This window comes from Peromyscus eremicus, chromosome 19 (genome assembly GCF_949786415.1).
Source record: "Peromyscus eremicus chromosome 19, PerEre_H2_v1, whole genome shotgun sequence".
Classification (NCBI taxonomy): domain Eukaryota; kingdom Metazoa; phylum Chordata; class Mammalia; order Rodentia; family Cricetidae; genus Peromyscus; species Peromyscus eremicus.
The window spans coordinates 65282841-65309501 of NC_081435.1; the positions used below are offsets into that span (position 1 = coordinate 65282841).

At 43.0% G+C, this 26661-nt stretch overlaps 1 protein-coding gene across 1 annotated transcript in view; it reads left to right on the forward strand.

Moving 5' to 3' along the window:
- The window catches only part of Pstpip2 (proline-serine-threonine phosphatase interacting protein 2), an 87983-nt gene that overhangs the window by 26730 nt on the left and 34592 nt on the right, over positions 1 to 26661 (forward strand). The window contains exon 2 of the mRNA XM_059246354.1: positions 14345 to 14445. Within this exon, the coding sequence (XP_059102337.1) occupies positions 14345 to 14445 (101 nt within the window). The remainder of the gene's footprint in view (positions 1 to 14344; positions 14446 to 26661) is intronic.

Sequence of the window (26661 nt, forward strand, 5' to 3'; positions counted from 1 at the left end):
GTGTGTGTGTGTGTGTGTGTGTGTGTGTGTGTGTGTATGTATGTGTGTGTTTCCAAGAGTGTCACAGCCCTCATATGGAGGGTGAGAGGGCAACTTATGGGAGTCATGTCTCTCCTCCTACCACAGAGGACCAGGAAAGAACGGAGGTTGCTATCCTTGGGGGAGAAGTGCCTTTACTGTTGAGGTGTCTTGCTCATCTTCATCTTGCCCTTTATCTTCATTGTATAGAACAAAAAGTTGAGGGTCAAAAATCTGTGTTGTGAAACAGACTGAAATCTGCTCAAGCCACATGGCCACACAGCTTTTTTTTTTTTTTTTTTTTTTTTTTTTTTTTTTTTTGAGACAGGGTTTCTCTGTGTAGTTTTGGTGCCTGTCCTGGATCTCGCTCTGTAGACCAGGGTGGCCTTGAACTAACAGAGATCCTCCTGGCTCGGCCTTCTGAGTGTTGGGACTAAAGGAGTGTGCCACCACCACCCAGCCACACAGCTCTTTTTATTTATTTATTTTTCTGTGTATATTTGTGTAGTTTGTAGGCTTATATGTACAGTGTTTGTGTGTGGGTGGGTATGCATGCACATGTATGTGTATGAAGGACAGAGATAGGTGTCAGATGTCCTCATTGATTGGTCTTTGTTTTATTTATACTGAGCCTGGCTTGTTGGTTTGCATGGTCTAGCTGACTAGCTTGCTTTGGGGACTCCCCGTCTCTGTCTCCCAAGCTCAGATTATAGGCAGGCCACCATGCCTGTCTTTTATGAGGGTGCTAGGACCTGAACTCTGGTCCTCATGCTTGTGTGGAAAGTCCTTCCCAGCCCTAGCTTTTCTTATTTGAGCACAGGATCCTATCTAACTTTTGCCCTCTTAGTCCTTTTATTTGTGGTTCTGAAGTGAAACATGAATAGGAGCCCCAAGTCTACCATTTGCAAGCCACGTGACTTTGGGCAAATTGTTCTGTCAATTGACTGATTGGCTAGGTTGAAATGTGGGAGATATTGGAAGGATTAAAAGAGATACTGCGCTTTGAGTTTTCAAGTCCTTCTTAGATTAAATGAGTTGAAGACATATTCAAAAAGCAGTTCAAGACTAGCCACATAGGCAAAGAAACATGTCTAGAACACAAGAATTTCTTCACCAAAGGCAGATACTGGCAGAATAAACATATCTTGTTATGTATTCAGAACTGTTTGTCATAATCAGCTATAGAAGTATCAGAGAAGCTGGAATGGCTACCCACTGCACCACCCCAGTTGCTGCACCAGCATTATTTTACAGCCCTGCTGTTCTTTCATCTTGCCCCTACAGCCCTCAGACAGCTCTTGGTAGGTGAGAGCCGTGTTTGACGTCCACACGTGTCTAAACGTCCCTCCTCTCAAGTCAACAGGCCAATGGGAAAGGCAGCATCAATGGATTGTAAATAAGCGAAAGCAGAAGGCAAGAAAATAACTATGTTATGCATGAACACATTAAGCAAGAAAAGCAGATGAAGCCAGGTGTGATGGCACATTCCTTAGCATTCCAGAGGTTGAGGCGGGAAGAGGGACTAGAATTGGAAACCAATCTAGACTACATGCATCAGACACTGTCTCAAAAGAGAGGGGGTGGGGAGGATATGAATATGCACCCAAGTGTTGGGAGTGATTGCCATCTTAGCATTTTTATGTACAGTCTAAATTTCCTGCAATATACATATGCTACTTTTATAATCTGAGGCCTTTCTCCCTGCCTCCATCCCTGAATGGGAAATTAAATGCTCTTGTCTATCAGTCATCTGTTCCCGAGCCGTACTAAAATAGCAAATGAGCCATGGCAGCGTTAGAAAACAGAGAAAGACCTGCTGGTGAGCCGTTGATTGTGGGAAATTCTGCAGTGTAGGAGGCAGATGGGACTAGATGGGCAGAGGTTGGAAGAAAGTGTCCAACCCAGGATAGACAGAGAGTAGAGTACATGGATTCTCTACACCAAGTCCTAGGACCTTAGCAACAAGCTCTGAGGCAGCTGAACTGGGAGCAGCCATGGAGAGATCAGTTGGAGACACTGGGAATGCGGCCAAGGTGAACGTGGAGCAGCTGCTTCTGATAGTTCTGCCAAAGTGTTAGCTGATGACACCCTGAAGCAGGTGCCTGACATGAGCGTGATATCCTCCAGCAACAGGGCTTGATTGTGGCAGTCTTCAAGTGTGGTGGTATTTTACTTGTACTGAAATGTGATTTTAATTGTATATTAATAAATAAAGTTGCCTGGGGGTCAGAGTCATTAGAGCCATAGCAAGAGTATGGCGGTGGTGGCACACGCCTTTAATCCCAGCACTTGGTAGACAGAGCTAGGTAGATCTCTGTGTGTAAAAAGATACAGCAAGCATTGGAGACACATGCCTTTAATCTCAATCCCAACCATAGAAGACCTGGAAGTCTTTACAGACAGGCAGTGACGAGGCATGGATTTACAACCAATGAGAAGTCAGAACCGAAAGTCTTTATAAAGACAAACACACAGGAAGTAGCTCCTTTTCGGAAAGCTCTCTTGGCTGAAGCAGGAAGGATAAGGCTCTTAGTTCTGACCTCTTGGCTTTCTTCTCTGAATCGGCTCTGTATTTCTTATTTAATAAGACGGTTGGTTACATCTACATTCAAGGAAAAAGGTCAGTGTAGCTCTGGGGCTTCTGCATGTTCTCCTCCTACCATATCTCACTCCAGGCAGAAGCAAAAGCATCAGAAATTGTACCAAGAGGTTATCAAAACACCCAGGAGTAGAACACACACGAACACACACACACACACACACACACACACACACACACACAAAACACACAAGCACGCGCACGCACGCACGCACGCACACATGCACGCACATGCAATATGGTGGGCTGACCAACTATTTTTTGAGATGTGCTCTCCCTGTGTAGCTCTAGCTGGTCTGGAACTTGCTATGTAGACTAGGCTGGTCTTGAACTCACAGAGATCTGCCTAACTGTTAGGGCTAGAGACAGGAGAATCACTGGGGTTTGCTGGCCACCAGCCTAACTCTGGGTACAGGGAGAAACCCTGTCTCAAACCAATAAGGCAAGCCAGGTGCAGTGGCACACACCTTTAATCCCCCTAACACTCGGGAGGCAGAGACAGGCAGATTTCTGTGAGTTCAAGACCAGCCTGGTCTACATAGAGAGTTCTGAGATAGCCAGGGTTACATTGTGAGGCTCTGTCTCAAAACAAAACAAAGCAACAAAAAAGTCAGACAGTGACAGAGCAAACTCCTGCTATCTCATCTGTCTCTGGATTCTGGGCACCTACACACACACACACACACACACACACACACACACACACAACACTCATACAATGCCAAGACCAGGGCTAGGTGTAGTGGTGCACATCTGTAAACGCAGCACTCTAGAGATGGAAGGTTCAAAGCTAGCTGGCTACCCTGTTTCAAAAAACCAAAGTAGGGCCAGTACAGTGGGTCAGCAGGTGAAGGTACTTGTTACAAACCCTGTGAACCCGATTTCAATCTCCAAACCCCACTGATTGTGGAAGGAGAGAACCAATTCCTGGAAGTTGTTCTCTGACTTCAACAAACACATTATTGTAGGAGTGTAACAATACTCACACATCTCCCTCACACCCACACTCAAGTGAGTGTACACACACACACACACACACACACACACACACACACACACACACCTCAAATCAGAAATAAAAATAAATAGAACACCTAAGAATCAGCCTTTTTATGTAAATTATAAAACGTTAAAAACTGTTTTTATTGTAAAATTTTGGAAGCAATTTATGTTCATACACAGGAAAGTACTTCATAAACTGTGTTACATCCATATATATCAAGTCTATGCAGCTGTCAAAAAGCTGATAAGGAATGATGTTCAGGTTTTTATTTTCTTTGAGACAGGGTCTCTTTTTATAGCTTTGGCTATCCTGAAACTCACTTTATAGACCAGATTGGCCTCAAACTCACAGAGATCCTCCTGCCTCTGGCTGAGTGCTGGGAATAAAGGTGAGCACCATCATGCCTGGCTGGTGTTCGGTTTTTAAGAGTGACTACAGTGTCCTGAAGCCTGGACATAATAAATGATTTATTACTGTTACCTTATAGAACATGGCATGTTTAAGGCTATTACGTATGATATGGGCAGTTGTCCTTAGTTAGACCATCAGAGCACCATTTCTGTCTACCCTGTGCATCTTTAGGTGACTCAGAAGTGTTCAAGGAACTAGTCTAGAGAGACAGCACAAGCTCCCAGGATTTATTTTTATTTTTTAATTGTGTGTGTGTGTGTGTGTGTGTGTGTATGTATGTATGTATGTATGTATGTATGTATGTATGTACACATGAGTGTGGGTACTTGTGGAGGCCAGAGGCATCAGATCCCCTGGGGCTGGAGTTACAAGCTAGAGTTACAGGTGGATGTGAGCTACCCAACATGGGTTCTGGGAACAGAACTCAGGTCCTCTGAAAGAGCAGTAAGCACTCTTAACTGCTAAGCCATTTTCCCAGCTCTGTAGTACTTAAGCCTAAGACAGATGAACAAATGGAAAAATATATGATCCTGCTCATTTGTACAAAACAAAACAAAAAAAGTACTGTGTTCTCCAAAATATTGTGCACCCTAATAAACTTATCTGGGGTCAGAGACAGAACAACCACTAGATACAAAGGCTAGAAAATGGTGACACTCACACCTTTAATCCTAGCATTCCAGAGACAGAAATTCCTCTGGATCTCTGTGAGTTCAAGGCCACATTGGAAACAGCCAGGCATGGTGACTCATGCCTTTAATCCCAGAAAGCGAGCCTTTAATCCCAGGGAGTGGTGGTAGAAAGCAGAAAGGTTTATAAGGTGTGAGGACCAGAAACTAGCAGCATTTGGCTGGTTAAGCTTTTAGCTAGTTAAGCTTCAGGCTTTCGAGCAGCAGTTCAGCTGAGACCCATTCTGGATGAGGACTCAGAGGCCTCCAGTCTGAGGAAACAAGACCAGCTGAGGATCTGGCAAGGTGAGGTAGCTGTGGCTTGTTCTGTATCTCTGATCTTCCAGCTTCTCCCCAATAACTGGGCTCGGGTTTGATTTTGTTAATAAGAACTTTTAAGATTCATGCTACAAAGTACCAAAAGAATAAACCAGAAATGAAGTTTGTCACTAGTGAGCAAGAGCTGTAATAGGTGGCAAAGGTACAGGATGGAACTGGTATAAAGGGAGTCTGTTCTCTGCAGATGCCCTTTTAAGTAGTCATGACTTGAGAAAAATGTTATATATGTGCTAGTATTTAGGGCCATGGATGTAGCATAGTGATGGCATGCTTCCTTGGCATGTGTCAGGCTCTGGGTTCAGTCTCTAGCACTTTAAAAAAGTATTTTTTCTCTTAACATGTGTGAGTGTTTTGTGTGCATATCTGTATGTGCACTGTGTGCATTCCTGGTACCCATGGAGGCCAGAAGAGGGTATCAGGTCCCCAGAAACAGGAGTTACAGTTGTAAGTTGCCATGTGGGTGCTGGGAATTGAACCTGGGTTTTCTGGAAGAACTGTCAGTGCTCCTCAGCCAGCCAGCCAGCGTGCATTCTCTCTCTCTCTCTCTCTCTCTCTCTCTCTCTCTCTCTCTCTCTCTCTCATCTATCTTTACCATCATTATCTATCTATCTATCTATCTATCTATCTATCTATCTATCTATCTATCTATCTATCCATCCATCCATCTACCTATCTATCTATCTATCTATCTATCTATCTATCTATCTATCTATCTATCTATCATCTGTCTGTTTATCTATCTGTCATCTATCTATATCTATCTCTATCAAATCCAGAAGTCTGCATGCTAGGTCAGTGCTCTGCCAACTAAGCCACATTACTAGCCCAATATTTTTTAATTTAAAAATTAATTTGTTCTTTGTTTTAAAAACCATTTATTTACTTATTTATTTTGTGCACGTGTGCACATGATTGCTATGTATATGGGGGCAGGTCATCAGGCTTGGTGGCAAGTGCCATTACCCCCTGAGCTCTCTTGCCAGTCTGTCTGCTCAGTGTTTTAAATAATGGAGAACAGCTGGAAACAAGTGAACAGGATGGGAGAAAACCTTCACAGGGAACGTGAACAGACATAGGTAGACTTATTTATTTTTTGGTGGTTCTTGCAGGGCAAGCCTGGGGCCTTATGCATGCTAAGTACACCCCTATTGAGCTAAATCTCTGGCCATTAGCTTTAAGATTTTTTTCCCCTAAAGATTTGCTAAGTCTGTCTATGTCTATATGATCCTGAATCTGCCCAGTCTCCTCTGATCTTGAGAGATTTACAAAGTTCCCCAAACCACTATGGTTTCTTTTCTTTAAAAAGTGTGTGTACATGTTCATGCATGTGAGGGTGAATATGCACATGTATGCACACATGGAGACCAAAGAACAACCTCAGGTGTCATCATTAGGAATGCCGCACACTCCCTTTGAGTTGGGTTTCTCTGGCCTGGAGCTCATTATTTAAGCCAATGAGCCTCAGGGATCCATCTGTCTCTGCCTTCCCATTACAGGTGAGCTACCACACCTGATATTTTTTATGTGGCTTCTGGGGATGGAACTCAGTTCCCCATGCTTTCAAGGCAAATGCTTTATAGACTGAGCCATTCCGAAGCCCACTGTGGTTCCTTTTGGATGACCTCAAGTTTTTAAAGACAATTTCCTATGCTTTCTCCTAAAAACATTATGTTTTACCTTTATATTTAAATGCATGTTCATTTCAAACTGACTTTCACATACGGTAGAAGATGAATGGAGACTTTGCCCATCAAATTTACGCAGATGTTCCAGGAACATCTGTTCAGAAGAACTAAGCAGCTTTGGGCACTTTGCTGAACATCAGTTGGTTATAGACAAATGAGTCTATTTCTGTATGTTTTTCTGTTCCATTGCCTACTTGTTTTTCTTCGGGCGGGTCTCTACCCTGCAGTTCTGATTATTGTAACTTCACGGAAAGTTCTCAAGTCAGATGGTCTCAATCTTCCAGCTTTTATGTCAGGGTTTCAGGGAGTTCAGGCTGGCCTTGAACTCGCTATGTAGTCAAAGCTGTTCTTAAACTGATCCTCCTGCCTCCACTTCCCAAGTGCTGGGTTACACTTTTGTGTTACCATACCTGGTGCTGGCTATGTTTTTCAAACAGAACAGTTCAACCAAAATTTTATTTTGTGCCTAGTCCAGGTCCTTTGTAACTCTTCATGAATTTTAGGTCCAAATTGCAGTTATTTAGAGAAGAGGACTTGGGGATTCTGATGGAATTATGTTGCATCTGTAGAGCAATTGGGAGAAAAATCAACTTTTTAGCAGTTTTCATGCCTTCAAATGGGATGTATGGCTGCCTTTACTGAGAACTTACATTTCTTTCAGCAATGCTTTTTTTTTTTTTTGAGGTTTCCAGTAAAGAAATTTCCCAACTTTAGTGTTTATTCCAGAATAGTTTGTATTTTTTTATGTCACTGTAATATTTAAAATCTTGAGGCCTAGAGAGATGGCTCAGCTGTTAAGAGCACTGGCTGCTCTTCCAGAGGTCCTGAATTCAATTCCCAGCAAATACATGGTGGCTCACAACCATCTGTAATGAGATCTGGCACTCAGGCAGAACACTGTGTACATAATAAATACATCTTTAAAAAAATATTTAAAATCTTTTTCTTTTTCTCTCTTTTTCTTTCTTCCCTTTTTCCTTCCTTCTTTTCTCCCTCCCTTCTTCTTTCTTTTCTTTCTTTCTTTTTTTTTTGATAGGTGTTTCCCTCCCTATGTAGCCCTGGCTGGCCTAGAACTTGCTGTGTAGACCAGGCTGGCCTTGAACTCACAGAGATCCATCTGCCTCTGCCTCCTGAGTGCTGGGATTAAAGGCATGAGCCACCATGCCCTGCTTTGGGTCAGTTTTCTTTCATTGTGAGAGAACTTTAAGTTTTATGTTTCTTTAAAGATGTGGGGCTACTCCTATCTTTCTTCTGATGCTCATTTGTGTTGTTAGTGGATTTCATGATGTTTCCTTTTTCTTTTTCTTTCTTTCTTTTTTTTTTTTTCAAGACAGGGTTTCTCTGTGTTGCCCTTGTTGTCCTGGAACTTACTCTGTAGACCAGGCTGGCATTGAACTCAGAGATTCACCTGCTTCTGCCTCCCGAGTGCTGGGACTAAAGGTGTGCACCATCACTGCCCTTCTGATATTTCCTTCTTTTTTCCAGTAAAAAATTATTTTATTTTTAATTATGCATGTGTATCTATGAGTGTCTGTGGGTGGGTATGTACACATGAGTGTAGGTGTCCTCAGAGACCATAGGCTGGTTGGATCCCCTTGGACTTGGAGTTATAGGTGTGACCTGTGAGCTGCCCAGTGTGGGTGCTGGGAACTGAACTTTTGTTTTGTGAAGAACATGATCTCTTAATTGCTGAGATGTCTTTTGGGTTTGGAGATAGGATTTCACTATGTTGTGCAGGCTGGTCTTGAACTTGAATTCTCCATGCCTCAGATGCTGACGTGCTGGAGTTACAGGTGTGTACTGCACCTGCTACTTTAGCTTATAATAACACCTGTAGAATCTGCATTGACTGAAATCTGTATCGATGCTCCCACTTTCATTCTGATATTGGCAGTTTGTATTTTATTCCCCCTTCTTATTTTTGATTGACATAGTTTATCAATTTTGTTTAACTCTTCAAGGGACTTCTTGGTTTTATCAGTGTTTCTCTGTTGTCTGTTCCTCTTTATCGCATTCCCCTATTTTAAATCTCTCTACCATTTACTACAAGTTTATCTGGTTCTTTTTCTTGAGCTACTTAAAGTAAAAGTTTAGGTCAGTACCTTTAAAATCACCTCTCTCTCTTTTTCTTTTGTTCACTTTTATTGTTTATTTGAGACAGGTCTGATATGCTCCAGGCTGGCTTCTAACTCACTATGTAGCCAAAGCTGACCTTGAACTCTTGGTCCTCCTTTCAGAGTGCTGGTAGTATAAGTATGTGCTACAGTACTTGGCTTCTGAAGTGCTGGGAATTGAAATCAGGCTTGTGCATGCTAGACAATCAACTGGCCGGTTGAGCCTCATCTTGTAAGTTCTGACGTGTGTGTGTGTGTGTGTGTGTGTGTGTGTGTGTGTGTGTGTGTGTTTGCATTTGTGTGTGTGTATTGGTTTTGTGAGACAGGGTTTCTCTGTGTAGCCCTAGCTGTCCTGGAACTCACTCTGTAGACCAGGCTGACCTTGAACTCACAGAGATCCACCTGTCTCTGCCTCCTGAATTCTGGGATTAAAGGCATGTGCCACCCCACCAGGCAAATTCTGATATTTTCATTGTCATTTTATTTAAAATGCTTTTATATTTTTTCCATGTAAATCCTGGTTATGTTAAAGGACTCTATTTAAATCTTATTTCTTGGCCATTAGTGGTGACATATACCTGTAATTCTAACCTCTAGGAGGCTGAGTTAGGAGGGTGGTCAGCTTCAGGCCAGCCTGGGGAACATGGCAAGACCCTACCTCACCTGCCTCCCATTTCTTCATTTCTTCTTTTCTCTTAGGACTAAACTTTCCTTCTTTTTCTACTGTATTAATTACACATGTTCTTCATATGTCCATGTTATATACTGTCCTCATCTCTAACTTTCTTTGAACATACATGTTTGTTTTCTATGTATGATTTTTACTGACTCCCTGGAATGAATGGTAGGTTCCCTGGTTGCAAGTACTCAACCTCAGGCTGGCTTTATAAATTTGTTAGTACTTTATGTGTAGTTGGTATGAAATTAAAATGTATGTCAAAAGCCATTGATATGAATGATAAAATTTGTGCCTAATCCAAATTACCTGTGATGAGTTAATTGATTTGTTAGAAAATATGATAACTAGGGTTGAGGGATGTAGCTAAGTTGATATTGCTTCTCTAGCATGCACTGGCCCTGGGTTTGATCCTCCATACTGTATAAACCTGGTGTGGTGGCTGTAATCCAGTACTATATAACCCTGGTGTGATGACTGTAATCCAGTACCATATAAGCCTGGTGTGATGACTGTAATCCAGTACTATATAAACATGGTGTGATGGCTGTAATCCTTGTACTATATAAACCAGGTGTGATGGCTGGAATCCCTGTACTATATAAACATGGTGTGATGGCTGGAATCCCTGTACTATATAAACCTGGTGTGATGGCTGGAATCCAGTACCATATAAACCTGGTGTGAAGCCTGGAATCCCAGTACTATATAAACCTGGTGTGATGGCTGTAATCCAGTACCATATAAACCAGGTGTGATGGCTGGAATCTCAGTACCATATAAACCTGGTGTGATGGCTGGAATCCAGTACTATATAAACCAGGTGTGATGACTGTAATCCAGTACCATATAAACCTGGTGTGATGGCTGGAATCCAGTACCATATAAACCTGGTGTGATGGCTGGAATCCAGTACTATATAAACCAGGTGTGATGACTGTAATCCCTGTGCTATATAAACCTGGTGTGATGGCTGTAATCCAGTACCATATAAACCTGGTGTGATGGCTGTAATCCAGTACCATATAAACCAGGTGTGATGGCTGTAATCTCAGTGCCATATAAACCAGGTGTGATGGCTGTAATCCCAGTACTATATAAACCAGGTGTGATGGCTGTAATCCAGTACTATATAAACCTGGTGTGATGGCTGGAATCCAGTACCAAATAAACCTGGTGTGATGGCTGTAATCCAGTACTATATAAACCAGGTGTGATGGCTGTAATCCCTGTACTATATAAACCTGGTGTGATGGCTGTAATCCCAGTACTATATAAACCTGGTGTGATGGCTGTAATCCAGTACCAAATAAACCTGGTGTGATGGCTGTAATCCAGTACTATATAAACCTGGTGTGATGGCTGGAATCCAGTACTATATAAACCTGGTGTGATGGCTGGAATCCCTGTACTATATAAACCTGGTGTGATGGCTGTAATCCAGTACCAAATAAACCTGGTGTGATGGCTGTAATCCAGTACTATATAAACCTGGTGTGATGGCTGTAATCCAGTACTATATAAACCTGGTGTGATGGCTGGAATCCCAGTACCATATAAACCTGGTGTGATGGCTGTAATCCAGTACTATATAAACCTGGTGTGATGGCTGTAATCCAGTACTATATAAACCAGGTGTGATGGCTGGAATCCCAGTACCATATAAACCTGGTGTGATGGCTGTAATCCAGTACTATATAAACCTGGTGTGATGGCTGTAATCCAGTACTATATAAACCAGGTGTGATGGCTGTAATCCCAGTACCATATAAACCTGGTGTGGTGGCTGTAATCCCAGTGTTTGGGAGGTTGAGGCAGAAAGATCAGAAGTTGAGGGTCATACTTGGCTATGATGTAGTAAATTAGATCAATCAGTTTCATGACACCTGGTCTCAAAAGAAAGAAAGAAAGAAAACAAAAAAACAAAACAAAATAAAAAGATAGCTCATGACACAAAACAGTATATGCTGATAGCTGAGCAACAGTAAACACTCCGAGGACAGTAAATTCTTCCAGGAAGTCGCCGTTCAGAGAAGAAATGGGATTTGAACAGGCTCTGAAGCAGAGGTAGGATTTAAGTGAAGAAGGAAGACATACCCTTCCCACTAAAGGAATAGTATTCAGAAAGGTCTTGGGGTAGCAATGTGCATTGTTCCTCCTGGAGATGGGAGAGGAGACCCGTGTGGGAGAGGTTGGGAGCGGGGAGGTGTGGATTTGCATAGAAGCCTTTGATTCTGACTCTGAGGATTGGGGTCAAGGGTTTGTCATTCCCACTTCTAATGGAGGATAGTGATGCTCTCTTAAAAAAAATTTCTCCTTTATTTTGCTATTTATATATTTACATTCATTTTAAAAATTGTTTTTAATGTGTGTGTGTGCAAGCAAGCAACCTCCGAGCTATCCCCCTAGCCCCACTAGCTATATTTTTATTTCTGCCAGCCAACCTTCCCTTCCTTCCCTTCTCTCCCCTTCTCTGTCCCTCCGCTCCGACCCCCTGTCTCTGTCTTTGTGCATACGCAGGTGCAGGTGTGTATAGAGGCCGGCGCCAGCCTCTGGCAGTCTCCCTCAGGAGCTGTCTACCTTGTTTTTTGAGACAATCTCTCGCTGGATGGTCTCTCCCTGGGGCTTGCTGAGTAGTCTAGGCTTGCTAGCCAGCAAGCTCCACCAGGGAGCTGCTTGTCTCTGCCTCCCCAGGGCTGGGATTATGAGCACGCGCTGCGACCCCTAACTTTTATGTGGGTGCCTGGACCGAACTCCGTGCTTGACATTTTGGTGTGAAGCGGATGTTTTGCCCACTGAGCTCTCTCCCTTGGTGCCGGGTGTCTTGCTATATCTTGGGTTGCGTGTGCATTCCTCCGTGTGGCTTCGCCCTCCCACTCTTATCTCCGTCTTTCAGGTTAGTGCTCATGCTCTCTGACTAGCATAGGCCAGCCCTCCGCCACTGTGGACCTGGTGCTAGGTGCTTTGCTTTTTCTGAGAATTTCTTTTCTTAGTTACTTCTTACTGGCATTCCTTTCTTCACTGATTCAGAGTGACTGGGCGGCCGCTCTGTTTTGTTTTTGAGACTGGCAGCTGGGAGGCCTGTGTTTTCAGGAAACTCTGTTCTAGCTTTCTTGCCCCACCAGACCTAAACTATCTGTACTGTTAATTAAGAAGAGGGAAACCACCTCCCTGATGTCATAGAACAGAGAAGTCTAGCGTTCTTGATGGGTAGGAACGGAGACATCTGTCTACAAAATGACTTTGACAATGAGCCTTTACATGCCTTTGTTCACTTCCCCGGGGGCTTTGCTTCCTTGTTCTGTTCTTATGTATTCGGGTGGGAGACATCTCACCCTGCACATTTCTGCTGTAGGCCCCTGAGGTGCATGACATCAAGGGAGGTTTTTCTGTGAGGGGTGCAGGGGTGGTGACAGTGTTGCATGAAGCTCTAGGCACATTCGATAGAGTTGGGACAGAAATCTGTGTGAGCAGTGCGGAGCACCAAATTCTGAGAACTTAGAAGAGGGAACTGGGCTACCCAGAAAAGACTCCCAGAAAACGTGAGAGTTGAAAGACTGGCTTTGGATTTTGCAAAGGATAATGTAAATACTGTATTGAAGAGGGGGTAGTGAAGTTGCTAATTAAAAATTGAATATTCTTTTCCCCAAACTAGGGTCAGGAACTATGTGCAGCAGTACTGGCCCAGACTCCCATTCATGGTTCCGTTGGGCCAGTGACCAGTTTCTTCCACTCTGGGGCTTGCCTTCTCACTCTTCCTTGTGGTTCAGGACCGCTTCCCTTTTGTGGCTATTCCACAGTCCTTCAAGAGGGCTAACTGGCTGTGGGAGGAGATGTCAGGGTCTTTGGTGTTGAATGTTGTTTAGCCCCTGATTAAAATGGGCCTGTAGCCTCTCTCTCTCTCTCTCTCTCTCTCTCTCTCTCTCTCTCTCTCTCTCTCTCTCCCCCCCCCCCCTTGGTCCTACATATGGGTACTTCATTCTAGTTTTGAGAGGAGCTGCTTTTCTGTGCTTGACTGCCTCCTCAGACTTATGGGACAAGAGTAGGGGCTAAATTTGGTAGATTCTCCAGGGAATGCCATGGACCAGGAAGAGACTATTGGCACATCACAGATTTTCCCTGCGATGTCATGCTCTTGTTGGGTAATTGCCAGATCTTCAGATTGTATTTACTGATGCATTTAAAAATTAAACAGGAAGTAGACTCAGACACTGGGCCGTATCTTGAGCATAGGAAATCTCAAAGCCCACCCCCACAGTGACACATTTCTTCCAACAAGGCCACACCTACTCCACAAAGCCACACCTCTTAAGAATGCCACTCCCTATAAGATTATGGGGGCCAATTACATTCAAATTACCATACTCTGTGTAGTCCTGACTATGCTGGAACTCACTCTGCAGTCTAGGCTGGCCTTGAACTCACAAAGATCCACCTGCCTCTGCCTCCCAGTGCTGGGATTAAAGGCGTGCACCACCTGGTAGCCCGAGGCAGTTACTGACAAGCGATTTGAAGGATCACACAACACCCTGTCTCTCCTGTCCTGACTTAGGTGTGAATGGAGGCCCAGAGAGGGACTTGAGTCTGCCTCACCCCTCATCCTTAAGCCTCTCATTCCTCTGTCTTGTCCCTTCTGTTAATGGCTCTTCAGTTTCACCATTTTAACTATTTTTTTCCAGCTGTTCATTTTTACTTCTTTTCTGATTTCTCTTGGGTTACATCTTTGTAAAAATGATTCAGTGAAAGTCCCATTGCGGGCTTCCTGCCCCTTCTGCCCCATGCCTTCTTCATGCTGATTCCTAGTCTGATGCTATGCTGTTCATTCCTCCAGAGCACGGACATTCTCAGCACTGTCGGCTACGACAGCATCATCCAGCATCTGAACAATGGCCGCAAGAACTGCAAGGAATTTGAAGAGTTTTTAAAAGAAAGGTAAGATGCTCAGGCCTTCAACATGCCCCACCCCCACCCCAGACTGGGAATCATTCGTTTTCTCTTGTCTTTCTTTTTTAGAAAGTTATTTCTTGTTAGTATGTGGCCATGCATGTGCTACACTGTGTACGGGGGAGTCAGGGGACAACTTTGTGCAGTTGGCTTTTTCCTTCTACCTTTACATGGCTTTTAGGGATTGAACTCTGGCTGGCGGGCTTGCCCCCCAAGCACTTCTCCCTTGTTTACCAGTTCTGAAGACTCTCTGCTACAGGGTATGAACCGATCCCAAGAAGTAACTGATATTATTCTAGAGTTAATATTAATATGCCTTCTCAGTGAGAAATCACTCTGCATACTTAATAGATTAATAGAGGGGGAAAAAGTTTTTTCAGCATAGCATGTGTCTAGCTCTGGCTAATGCCCATAGAGGAGCTGGCCATGAATAGATGGTTTTAGTAACTCACACACCTTACTTAGGCTTGTGCATTCCACACACACTGTCATCCTTACATTTAGGTCCAGTTCCTGGTCACACTTTGAATGATTTAAACAGAGACACGAGACTGCAAGTTTGGCCGCTTGGGCAGATGGGAGATTTACACAGCAAAGATATTGCCAGAATTATTTAAGTATAGCAGTGTTGTACTTATAGTTGTTACCTGGGGTCGTCTTGCCCACTGGGAAGAATTGTGCTTTTCTGGAGAAGAGCACAGGGGACTGACTGGCAGGCCAGGACCTAATGATGGTTATGAGCCTGTGCAGCCCCCTAGAGCCCCCCTTAGAGTCATGCTCTTTGATACGGAGATGAGCCTCATGGCCATTTGTAATTCAGAGTTTTCTCCTTTTGTTATGGGAATGGAGCCTAACTGGGGCTCCGTCTTGGTAAACAAACATCAGCATCCTAACTTTCACTGATCTCAAACAGACCTGGTTAGCATTCTTCTTATCTTTGGTGTATTTTGGAGGCAGTGGCCCCCTTAGCTAAATTCTACTTTGGGTGACTTAATGTTTTAGTGACTTAAGCAAATCTATCGGTAAACCTTTATAAGCATCAGTTCTGACACTCAAGTTTCTTCTACATCAGTGCAGGTTCTAAAGTTCCCAGGAGCCAATTTGAAAAACAAGATTTATAAATGTGACAGCACATAGAATGCAGCAAGCACACAAACTCTATTAAGAAGTGTGATATCAATGACACTGAAGAGGCAGGTTAAGAATGGGCAAAATACACCCAGTGGTGACGGTGCACGCCTTTAATCCCAGCACTCGGCAGGCAGAGGCAGGAGGATGTCTCTGAGTTCAAGACCAGCCTGGTTTATAGAGTGAGCTCCAGGACAGCCAGGCTACACAATGAAACCCTGTCTCGACCCTCCTCCCACCCTACCAAAAAGAAGAAGAATTGACAAAATAGCCAGGCAGTGGTGATGGTGGCACATGCCTTTAATCCAACACTCAGGAGGCAGAGGCAGGCAGATCTCTGTGAGTTCGAGGCCAGCCTGGTCTACAGAGTGATTTTTCAGGACAGCCAAGAGCTGTATAGTTGAGACCCTATCTTGAAAGAAAGAAAGAAAGAAAAAAAAAAGGAATTAGAAATCGGCAAGAGTCAATAAACAAACAACTGAAACAACCAGATTCTGGGGTAGCTTCATGCTAGAGGGGATCCTTGCAGGGCTCTGGCAGGAAAGGTGGCTCTGACAGCTGTGGGAGACAGGCGGTCTTGGAGGTGGCGGCAAGCAGCCCCAGGTGGTAAGAGGAAGGCAGGACCTCATTCAGACACCAGAAGATGAGGTGACGCCATGGGAGAGGTGGGCGCAGGACCTTGCTGTCTTGGAGGCTCTCGGGAGAACGTGGTTCGTGGTTTGTGTAGCTTCTGACATCGTTAGGAGTCTTTGATGGGTTTCAGCCCTGTACTCCTTACCCTCTTCATTACTACAGGGAGTTCTTGGCTTGTGAGGACTCCGGCAATGATGGATTAGGAACTGACCCTGCTCAAGGGTGCTCTTATCTCAGCTAATTACATCTGTAGTGACCCTATTCCAAAGAAGAGGACAGTCTGAGACAGTGTGGACTAGACTTGGACATGGCGATTTTTAAAAGGGAGACAGCCCATGACATGCAGGTGGAACAGGCAGGAAATTGAGACCTACAAAGGGAAGAACACGAGAGAAGCATCTAGTTACTTCCTCTTCTTATACTGCTTCCTTGGTCATTGTCAGGGACATGCATCTATGGCACGTATCTTTCCAGATGTCATTTTCCTCATCAGTAAAAGGAAGCCATTGGACTCTTGTTCTGTAAAATCTGTGAGCAAAGAGCCTGGGTCTTCCAAAGAAATTAATAACTCAAGGGAGTCACTATTTTGGGAATATGTAGCAAAATGGGCCAAAATGGGTAAATATCAGGTACTTGGACAAAAGGTTTCATTTTGACTACCTACTCTGACTTGGGGGCTCCCTCGAGCTCCAGGCAGGGAGTCCGTGGAGACTGTTTTCAGGCCCGAGGGAAAGGGCTGCGTCTGATTATGCTGCCTATGAGTTGTTGAAGGGGAGCTGGCACATGGATTATTATTCCTGGTCTGGGAAATCTGGAGGGAGAGATCAAAGTGAGCATGAAGGGCTTTGTGAAGAAGAGTTTCTAGTCAAGCGTTGGCTTTTCAGGAAACGAGCGAAACTGGAGCTCCCCATCATGTTGAAGTGAAATAACGCAGACACAGAGAGACAAACATAGCATGCTTTTTCTCGTGCACGGAAACAAGTAAGACCAGGAAGTAGAAGGACCAATAGGGAGGAGGGAGGAGGAAGGGCAAGAAGAGCCAAAAGGGAGGGAAAACACTGCAGAGATACCACAGTTCTGAAACCTGGGATGTTTTACAGCCAACATGAGTGAATTCCTGTAGTAAAAAATAAATTAGCCGTTAAAAGTAGAGGAGTAGGACCCCTCTTCTGTGTCTTGCTCTATTTTCTACATTTTCACACGTCCCTGTTGTAGTAACTAGAGCACTGATTTACACACCCACCAGCTGCACTAGGCTGCTCTTCCATTTCAGTCTTTCGGTGTTCCTGGCACCAGAAGGATGCCTGGCATATAACAGATGTTCCAGAAATGACAACTTAGGGGCTGGAGGGATGGCTCAAAGGCTAAGAACACTTGTAGCTCTTGCAGAGGACCAAGGTTTCATTCCCATTATCCACGTGGCTGCTTACAAACATCCATAACTCCAGTTCCAGAGGACCTAATGCCTTTTTTTTTTGGCCTGTATGTGTTCTGTACACACATAATACACAGGCATAGACACAGGCAAGCCACTCATACATATCAATTAAAAAATAAATGAATCTTTAAAAGAAGACAAATTCATGAGCAGGAACACTGGGGTGGTTAGTGGGTGGTGATCTAGGTAAGTGTTTCCCCAGTCAAAGGGGATTTCTACAAAGTCCTGGTGGTTCCTCCTGTGGCCATGGCCTCAGAACCCAGCACTTCCCCTATGCTTGGGATCTTCCTCTGTATGTCAATGGTGGTTCCCCTGGTTTTAGAGTGTGACTCTGGAGTTTCACTTCAGCAAAGCTCTCCCTTTTCTTCAGAGAGCAGACCACTGTGCTTGCTGGGGGTGGGGATTCTGCCCACAGTTGCCTTACTGCTAGAGTGCCTCCTCCTGGAGGCCAGGGGGGTTCTCAAGAGCCCTTCAGGAGCAGACAGGAAGGAGGATGGAGGACAAGAGACAGGGATGCTCGCTAGATTCTGCACGCAATACACTGGAAGCTGGACGATGACTCTGGAAGTGCTGATGTTTAGTTATCACTAGTTTTAATACCGAAGTAAAATAGGGGACTTTCTAAAGCTGGAGAACTCCTGGGGCGATTGGTTTGGTTTGAGGAGCGATTCTACTTCCAGTGAGAGGAAAAAGCAGATAAGGGCCAGGGCTTAACACAGAAAGGCTCAGAAGATTTGCACTTGAACTTTCAGTGGTAAGCATTTTAAGGTGCAGAGAAAGAGGGAGAGGCCAGACAAGGGATGCAGAGTGACATTGTCAGAGTGAGGAGAGATTCCAGAAGTCTCTTTCCAGCACTGGGCAGCCGTGGGATGCCATTTAAAAAAGACCTCTGCAATATTGGTGGCTGTGGTGCCTGAGACCTCTTTGAACCATGCTCTTGGGAAACTCAGAGCAAATGCCGTGGGACCTTATTCTGAAACCTGGCCAGAATGTGTCTAGACTGTAGGTGGAAACTTCAATCAGAACTATGCAGTCTTTGGTGAGACGGAAACCTGGTTGGAGCAGAGTCTGCAGGGGAATGTAGATGGACGCAGGTTCCAAGCAGCAAACTGGACATTGAGATGGACTACACTGGGATAGGCCAGCACTGATATCTAGACTCCTGAAGGGTTGTCCATAGGTGTGACCTTACAAAGGGGTGTCTAGAGGTGTGACGGTCCTCTGTGAGCCAGAGAAAAAACAGGTAGACTAGCAAGCCGGCTGGATAGCGTCAGACTCCATCCTGCACTTGGCTTTCTCCTCTTTCCTTAGTCTTCCTTATTTAACACTAGTGTCGGATTAGCAGACAGCTCTGGTCTCCTTTGCTTGTGTCCTCTACCTCCATCTTTTCCTTTTTCAAAGAGCACAGACTTTTCCTGGTTTGTAGGGATTCAGTGTCTCAGCCTCCTGAGATCTGGATGGTTGTAGATTATCTGGGTATATGAGTTTACTGATGTCTTTTCATTTTACTTTTAGCCAAAACTGACTCATCCCTCCTGCTGTTCCCTCTTTTATTCATATTTATCCTCCCCCCATCACTAACCACTAGTCTTACTCTATTTTTCTCCCACTTTACACAGTGGTTAACATATCACTCTACACAGTATTATCAGTGCTCCTTTACTTCCTAAAATGATTGGCATTTAAGGGGTGTTGTGTTTCTTTTTTTAAATTCGACTATTATTGGATTTTCATAGCAGGCATACCCTTTGGTAATGATCCTTTTGAAGATAGTATTCTAATTTCAGGGGAGCACTGGGGATTGAGCCTGTGCTCCTAGACACCAGTCCAGCAGAGAAAAATGGCACTTCAGCCTTACTGAAATCTAGTTCTTGTTAAATGTTAAAAACACTTCCCGTGAAAGAATCAGGGACACTTGAAAAGACCCAAATTGAAAATAACCCAAACACAGATGTACAAGTCCCAATGCAAAAGTATAAGAAACATGAAAAACCAAGACGATGTGACTTCTCTAAAGTTAGTAATACCAGTAGTAATGGCCTCTAGTAAGAGTGAACTAGACAAAATCAAAGACAAAAAATTCAAAAGGATACTTGTAAGTATGTTCAAATAGATCAAAGAGGCCATAAATTTCTGAATGAATTCCAAGAGAACACAAATATTGAATAGAATAACATAATCAGTATAAGATATGAAAATAGAAGTCCGTAGAGACAGAAAGGCTGAAGAAAGCCAAGTAGAATACTGGAAATGAAAAATTCAGTAAGTCAAATAAAAAGCTCTATGGAAAGGCTCACCGATGAAATGGATCATGGGGAGGACAGAATATCAGTGCTTAAAGACAAGGTAGAGGAATGTCATCATTCACACTGTTAAAAAGTATAAATTCACAAGAAGGTATGAACAGAACATTTGAAATCTACGGGACACTCTGAAAAGACTAAATCTACAAATTATGGGCATAGAAGAAAGAGAAGTTCGTACTAAAAGCATAGAAAATATTTTCAATAAAGTCATAGCAGGAAATTCCCCAAATCTAGGGAAAGAGGTTCCTACCTAGGTACAAGTGGCAGTTAAAACACCAAAGACCAGAAAAAAAACCTCCTCATGTTAAATTGTAGTCAAAACAGTAAATAGACAGAACAAAGAATTCATATTGAAATCTGCATGAGAGAAACACCAGCTTACATATAAAACCAGGCTCATACAAGAGATTTCTGTGTGATATACTAGGTACCCTAATAAAATCTGCCTGAAGATCAGAGAACAGAACAAGCCACTAGATTAAACATAGAAGCCAGGCAGTGATGGCACACGCCTTTAATCCCAGGACGTGATGGCTGGGCGGAGAAAGGTATATAAGGTGTGAGCAGACAGGAACTAAGGGCTTTTCAGCAGAAGCATTACTTTCAGCTGGAGCCTTTCAGGTGAGGACACAGAGGATTTCAGTCAGAGGACTCAGGTTTTTTTTATTAAAAGATTCATGTTACAATTTCTCAATAGAAACTTTAGAAGACAGGAGGGCGTTAATGTACCTAACTGAAGGAAAATGAAAAACTTTCTGTGATAAAGAGATTAAGAAATTTATGACCCCTAATTGAGGTCTGCAGAAGATCCTTGAAGGGATCCTTCAGACTGAGACAATTAAACACATGTATGAGGCTACAAGGAAGAATAAGGTACACTGAAACATGGATAACCAAATGAGGATGAGGAAAACACCAAATACCACACAATCAACAAAGTGTCATGAATTAATACAAACCTTTTGGTAATAATTCTGAATATTAATGGTCTCCAGTCCCTATTAAAAAGCACAGACTAACATATTGGATTAAAAAACAGGTCCCATGGGTTGGGGATTTAGCTCAGTGGTAGAGCGCTTGCCTAGCAAGGGCAAGGCCCTGGGTTCGATCCTCAGCTCCAAAAAACAAAAACAAAACAAAAAACAAAAAAACAAAAACCCAGGTCCCATGTATTTGTTGCATCAAAGACAGATGCTACCTTTGGGCAAAAGGAGGAAAAAGTCCCAAGTAAATGGACCTAGTAAACAAGTAAGTGTTGCTGTTTTAATATCTGATAAAATTCACTCCAAATTAGTAGGAAGGGACAAAGAATTTTTTTATGCCGATAAAACAGAAAAGCCCATCAAGAGAACATTGTAATTCTAAACATGTATGCGCCAAATATGAGTTCACTCGATTTTATAAAACAAATACTATTAGATGTAAAGTCACAGATTAAACCCAACACAGTAGTACTGGGCTACTTCAATACCACACTTCCATAATAAATAGGCCATCCCAAGGAAAAAATATGTATCCATGTTAAACAGTATCATAGACCAAGTGAGACTTGCACAGAACATTTCACCCAAACATGCAGAATGCACATCTCTCTCAGCAGTCTTTGGGACTTTCCCTAAAAGAGAACATATGATAGGACACCTGGCAATTCTTAGCAAATATGGAAATCATTCCTTGTATTTTGACTACAATGGAATAAAACTTTAAATCAACAGCAAGAGAAACTATACAATATACACAAACTCATGGAGATTAAATCACACACTGTTACACGATGAATGAATCACTGAAGACACCAAGGAGGAAATTAAAGAATTCCTACACTGAATGAAAATAAACACATCATATCAAAACTTTTAGGATATAATGAAAGTAGTTTTGAGAGAAAGGTTCATAGCTACATTGGCTACATTAAAAATTAAAGAGCTCTCAAATAAATAACTTAATGATCACACTTAGGGCAAGAACAAGTTGAGCACAAAATCAGTGGGTGAGAAGAAATTATGTCAAGCCAGAAATTACAGAAATGGAAATAATATAAAGAATCAATGAAGCAAAGAGCTATTTCTTTGAAGAGATAAATAAGATAGGCAAACCCTAGCCAATCTAACCAAAAGAAAAAGAAGACTCAAATTAATAAAAAAAAAAATCAAACCTAAAAATGGAAAGGAGACTTTACAACAGATGCTGGGGAAATTCAGAAAATTCTTGGGACATGCTTTATGTTGGAAAATCTAAAAGTAATGGATGAATTTCTGTTGCATATGATCTACCCAAATTAAACCAAGGTGGGATAAAGAATTTAAATAGGGGGGCTGGAGTAATGGCTCAGTGGTTAAGAGTGCTTGCTGTTCTTCCAGAGGTCCCAGGTTTGGTTCCCAGCACCCATGTCATGTGGCACACAGCCACCTGTAACTCGGTCTTCAGGGGATCTAGTGGCTTCTTCTGGGCTTTTTGGGCACCTGAACACACATGCATCCATACATTTGCCCATGTGCACACATGCACACACACACACACACACACAAATAAAATAAAATAACACATCTACAACAATTGTTGAGATTGGGGCTGAAAAAGTCCAGGCCCAGATTTCTTTGTTTTTTTTTTTTCTTTCTGTGTTTCTGTCTGTCTGTGTGCTGTGTGTCTCTCTCTGTCTCTTCCTTCCTTCCTTCCTTCCTTCCTTCCTTCCTTCCTTCCTTCCTTCCTTCCTTCCTTCTTTCCTTTCTAGACAGGGTTTTACTACATAGCTCTGGCTAGTCTGGAACTTGCTATGTAGACCAGGAGCCTGGAACTTGCTATGTAGACCAGACTGGCCCCAAATCCACAATTCCCAGCTTCTACCAGACTTTTAAAGGAGACTTAACACCAATGCTTGAACTATTCCATAAAATAGAAAAGAAGAGCTTCAGACTCAGAGAAAGACACAGCAGCAACACAATGAAGTCATAAGCCAATATCCTTAATGAGCATACATGCAAAAATATCAATCAAGTACTTACAAACTACAAACTAAGTAGAAGAAAACATCAAAGAGATCGTTCACTCTGGTTAAGGTGGCTTCATTCTAGAGATTCAAGGATGGTTCAACAGATGTGAATCAATAAATGCAGCGCATCATACAAATGGGCTCAAGAATAGAAATCACATGATCATTTTAATACAGAAAAGGCTTTTGACAAAATCTAACATCCATTTATCATAAAATCCTGAAGAGGCTACAATAGAAGGAACATATGTCAACATAATGAAAATATATTTAATTAACTGTAGCACGAATTCTAACTGGTGTTAATAATAAAAACCTGGAGGCAGATATCAGGGTGAAAGCTGAAAGATCAGAGAAGCCAGGCAGCCAGCCACTAGAGAGACTTCTTACCTCTACTGAATCCTCAGCCTGAAAGGGATCTGAACTCCTATCTCCTTCCGCCTTCTATTCCTTTTCTTCACACATAACACTTCCTGTCTCAACCTCCCTAGTGCTGGAATTAAAGGTGTGTGCCACCATTGCCTGGTTCTGTTTCTCTTTTAAACTGGATCAAAATTTTGTGTAGCCTCTAACTCACAAAGATCGTCTGCCTCTATGGCTAACTAGTGGCTTAGCTCCATACTCTGATCTTCAGACAAGCTTTATTTGTTAGATCACAAACAAAGTATCACCACATCTAACATTATACTAAATAGGAAATACTTCCAGGCATTTCCACTAAAATCAAGGACAAGACAAGCATGTCCACTTTCTCTACTTTTATTCAATGTAGTGCTTGAAGTCTTAGAGAAAAAGAGACAAAAGAAAGGAATAAAAGTGATATAAATAGTAAAGAAAGAAGTCAAAGTTTCCAGACGATATGATTCTATGCATAAGAGACCCTAAGATTCTACTAGAAAACTTGTAGAGCTGGGAAACTCTTGCAGCAAAAACTCTTTTTATTTTATTTTTTAAAAATTTTTATTTTGCAATACAATTCAGTTCTACATATCAGTCACAGATTCCCTTGTTCTCCCCCTTCTGGTCCCCCTTACCTTCCCCCCAGCCCACCTCCCATTCCCACCTCCTCCAGGGCAAAGCCTTCCCCACAGACTGAGATCAACCTGGTGGACTCAGTCCAGGTAGGTCCAGTCCCCTCCTCCCAGGCCGAGCCAAGCGACCCTGCATAGGCCCCAGGTTTCAAACAGCTAACTCATACAATGAGCACAGGACCCGGTCCCACTGCCTGGATGCCTCCCAAACAGACTCTTACACCAAATCATCAGTCTCTTGTGTACCAGCCACACATATGACAAGAAAGAAATCTGGCAAGCAGTTCTAGTCACACCTGCCTCAAAAGATACTTGGGAATAAACCTAACCAATGAAGAGAAAGACCTTACCAATGAAAACTTTAAAACTGATGAAAGAAATCAAAGACAGTCAAAGATGGGAAGACTTCCTAGACTCATAGATGGGAAGAAGTAGCATTGTGAAAATGACTATCTTTAGAATATTTTTTACATTTTTTTGTTTTTATCGGATAATCAGCAGATGTGAATGCCAAGATTAGCTAGAGACCCTGTCTCAAGGGAAGAAGATGGAGTGTGAGCTAGAGCACCCTCTGCCATCATTTGTCTTTACATGTGTGCACACAGGCATATGCTCACATGTTCACACACACTGCAGACATATATATTCACAAACAAAAAAAATTAAAAAATACCGATTTCAATCATCATCAAATGATACAACTAATTTATATATGCTTGTGGTGTATTTGTCTATACATGTTCATGTGTGTGCATGCACATATGTGTGGCTGCATGTCTGTGTGTGTGAATGTATGTTGTGCAGATCACAGATTGCTGTCCATGCCTTCCTTACTTGTCTTTCAGCATTTTTTTTTACTTTATTTGTTGTTGTTGGCGTGTGTGTGTGTGTGTGTGTGTGTGTGTGTGTGTGTGTGTGTGTGTGTTTGGAGGTCAGAAGGAGAATTAGTTATTTCCTTCAACCATGTGGGTTCTGGGGGTTATACTCATTTTTGTCAGGGTTGGCAGCAAGCACCTTTACCCACCGAGCCATTTCACTGACCCCTTTATCTTATTTTTTGAGACAAGGTTTCTTTCTGAACCTGGAACTCATCAGCTTCAGTAGGCTGGTTGGCCAGGAAACTCCATGAACCCCAGGGATATAATTATGGATGTGTGTCACTGTGTTCTATCGTCCACCCCATACCAGGTCTCACTGTATAGTCCTTGCTGTCCTGGAACTCACTATATAGACCGGGCTGGCCTTGAGCTCCTAGAGATCCTCCTGCCTCTGCCTCTCAAGTGCTGGGATTAGAGGTGTGCACCATTATACCTGGCCGTGTGCTGCTTTTTCTGTGTTGTGTGTGATGCACTTTACCCACTAATCGTCTTCTCAGACTCTGTCTTAGGTAGGGTTTCTAGTGCTGTGAAGAGACACCATGACCATGGCAACTCTTATAAAGGAAAACATTTAATTGGGGCTTGCTTACAGTTTCAGAGGTTTAGTTCATTATCTTCATGGCGGGGAGCATGGCGGTGTGCAGACAGACATGGTCCTGGCTACATCTTGATCAGAAGGCAACAGGAAGTAGACTGTTTCACTGGGAGTAGCTTGAGCATATATAAGACCTCAAAGCCCACTCCCACAGTGACACACTTCCTTCAACAAAGCCACACCTCCTAATAGTACCACCACAGTCCCCAAATGAATTAATTTTGGTTGATGTAATTTGAATAGCTTATTATTGTTTCTTTGTGCTTTTCTCTTTTTATTTAAATATTTATTTTTATTACTTTAATTATGTGTATGTATGTGTGTGTTGGGGGGAGGAGTATGTACACATGAATGTAAGTGCCCACAAAGGTCAGGGGTATGAGATCCCCTGGAGCTGGGGTTACAGGTAATTGTAAGCAACCTGATGCGAGTGCTAGGGAATCGAACTCTGGTCCTCAAGAAGAGCAGTATGTGCTTTTAGCCACTGAGCCATCTCCCCAGCCCTGGAGCTTTTCTTTTTGTTTATTTTTTTAGGATAATAAAAGCTCGGCCTGGTGGTTCAGGGCCATAGTCATAGCTTTTTGGGAAGTTAATGTAAAGATTTAGGTTGACGTGGGCTGCAGTGTTCCTTTTCCTTTGAGACAGTGTCTCTCACTGTCTTGAGGCCTCCTGGGTAGGGTAGGCTGCCTGGCCGGTGCACCCAGGAATCCTGTCTCCCACTTCCAGGGGCTGGAATTGCACGTTTGTTTCACATACCTGGCCTTTAAGGCCTGGGTTCTGGTGATCAAGGTGTGTGTGTGTGTGTGTGTGTGTGTGTGTGTGTGTGTGTGTGTATGCATGCGTGTGTGTATATTTTCTTAAGGCTTATTTTTATTTATGTGTATGTGCCTGTATGCCATGTCTAAGTATGGGTGCCAAGGAGGCCAGAAGTGAATGTCTGATCCTTTGGAGTTACAAGTGGTTATGAACTGCCTGATGAGTGTGCTATGAACTAAACCCAGGTCCTCTGGAAGAGCCACAAGTGCTCTTAGCCATGAGCTGTCTCTCCAGCCCCTTCCTTTTGTTTTTTGAAACAAGGTCTCATATATCCTAGACTGGCCTCAAACTCCCTGTGTAGCTAAGGCTGATGTTGACTCCTGGCCTTCCTGGCTTTACCTCCCGGTTCTGGGATTATAGATGTGTACTACCATGCCTGGCTTTGAGTTT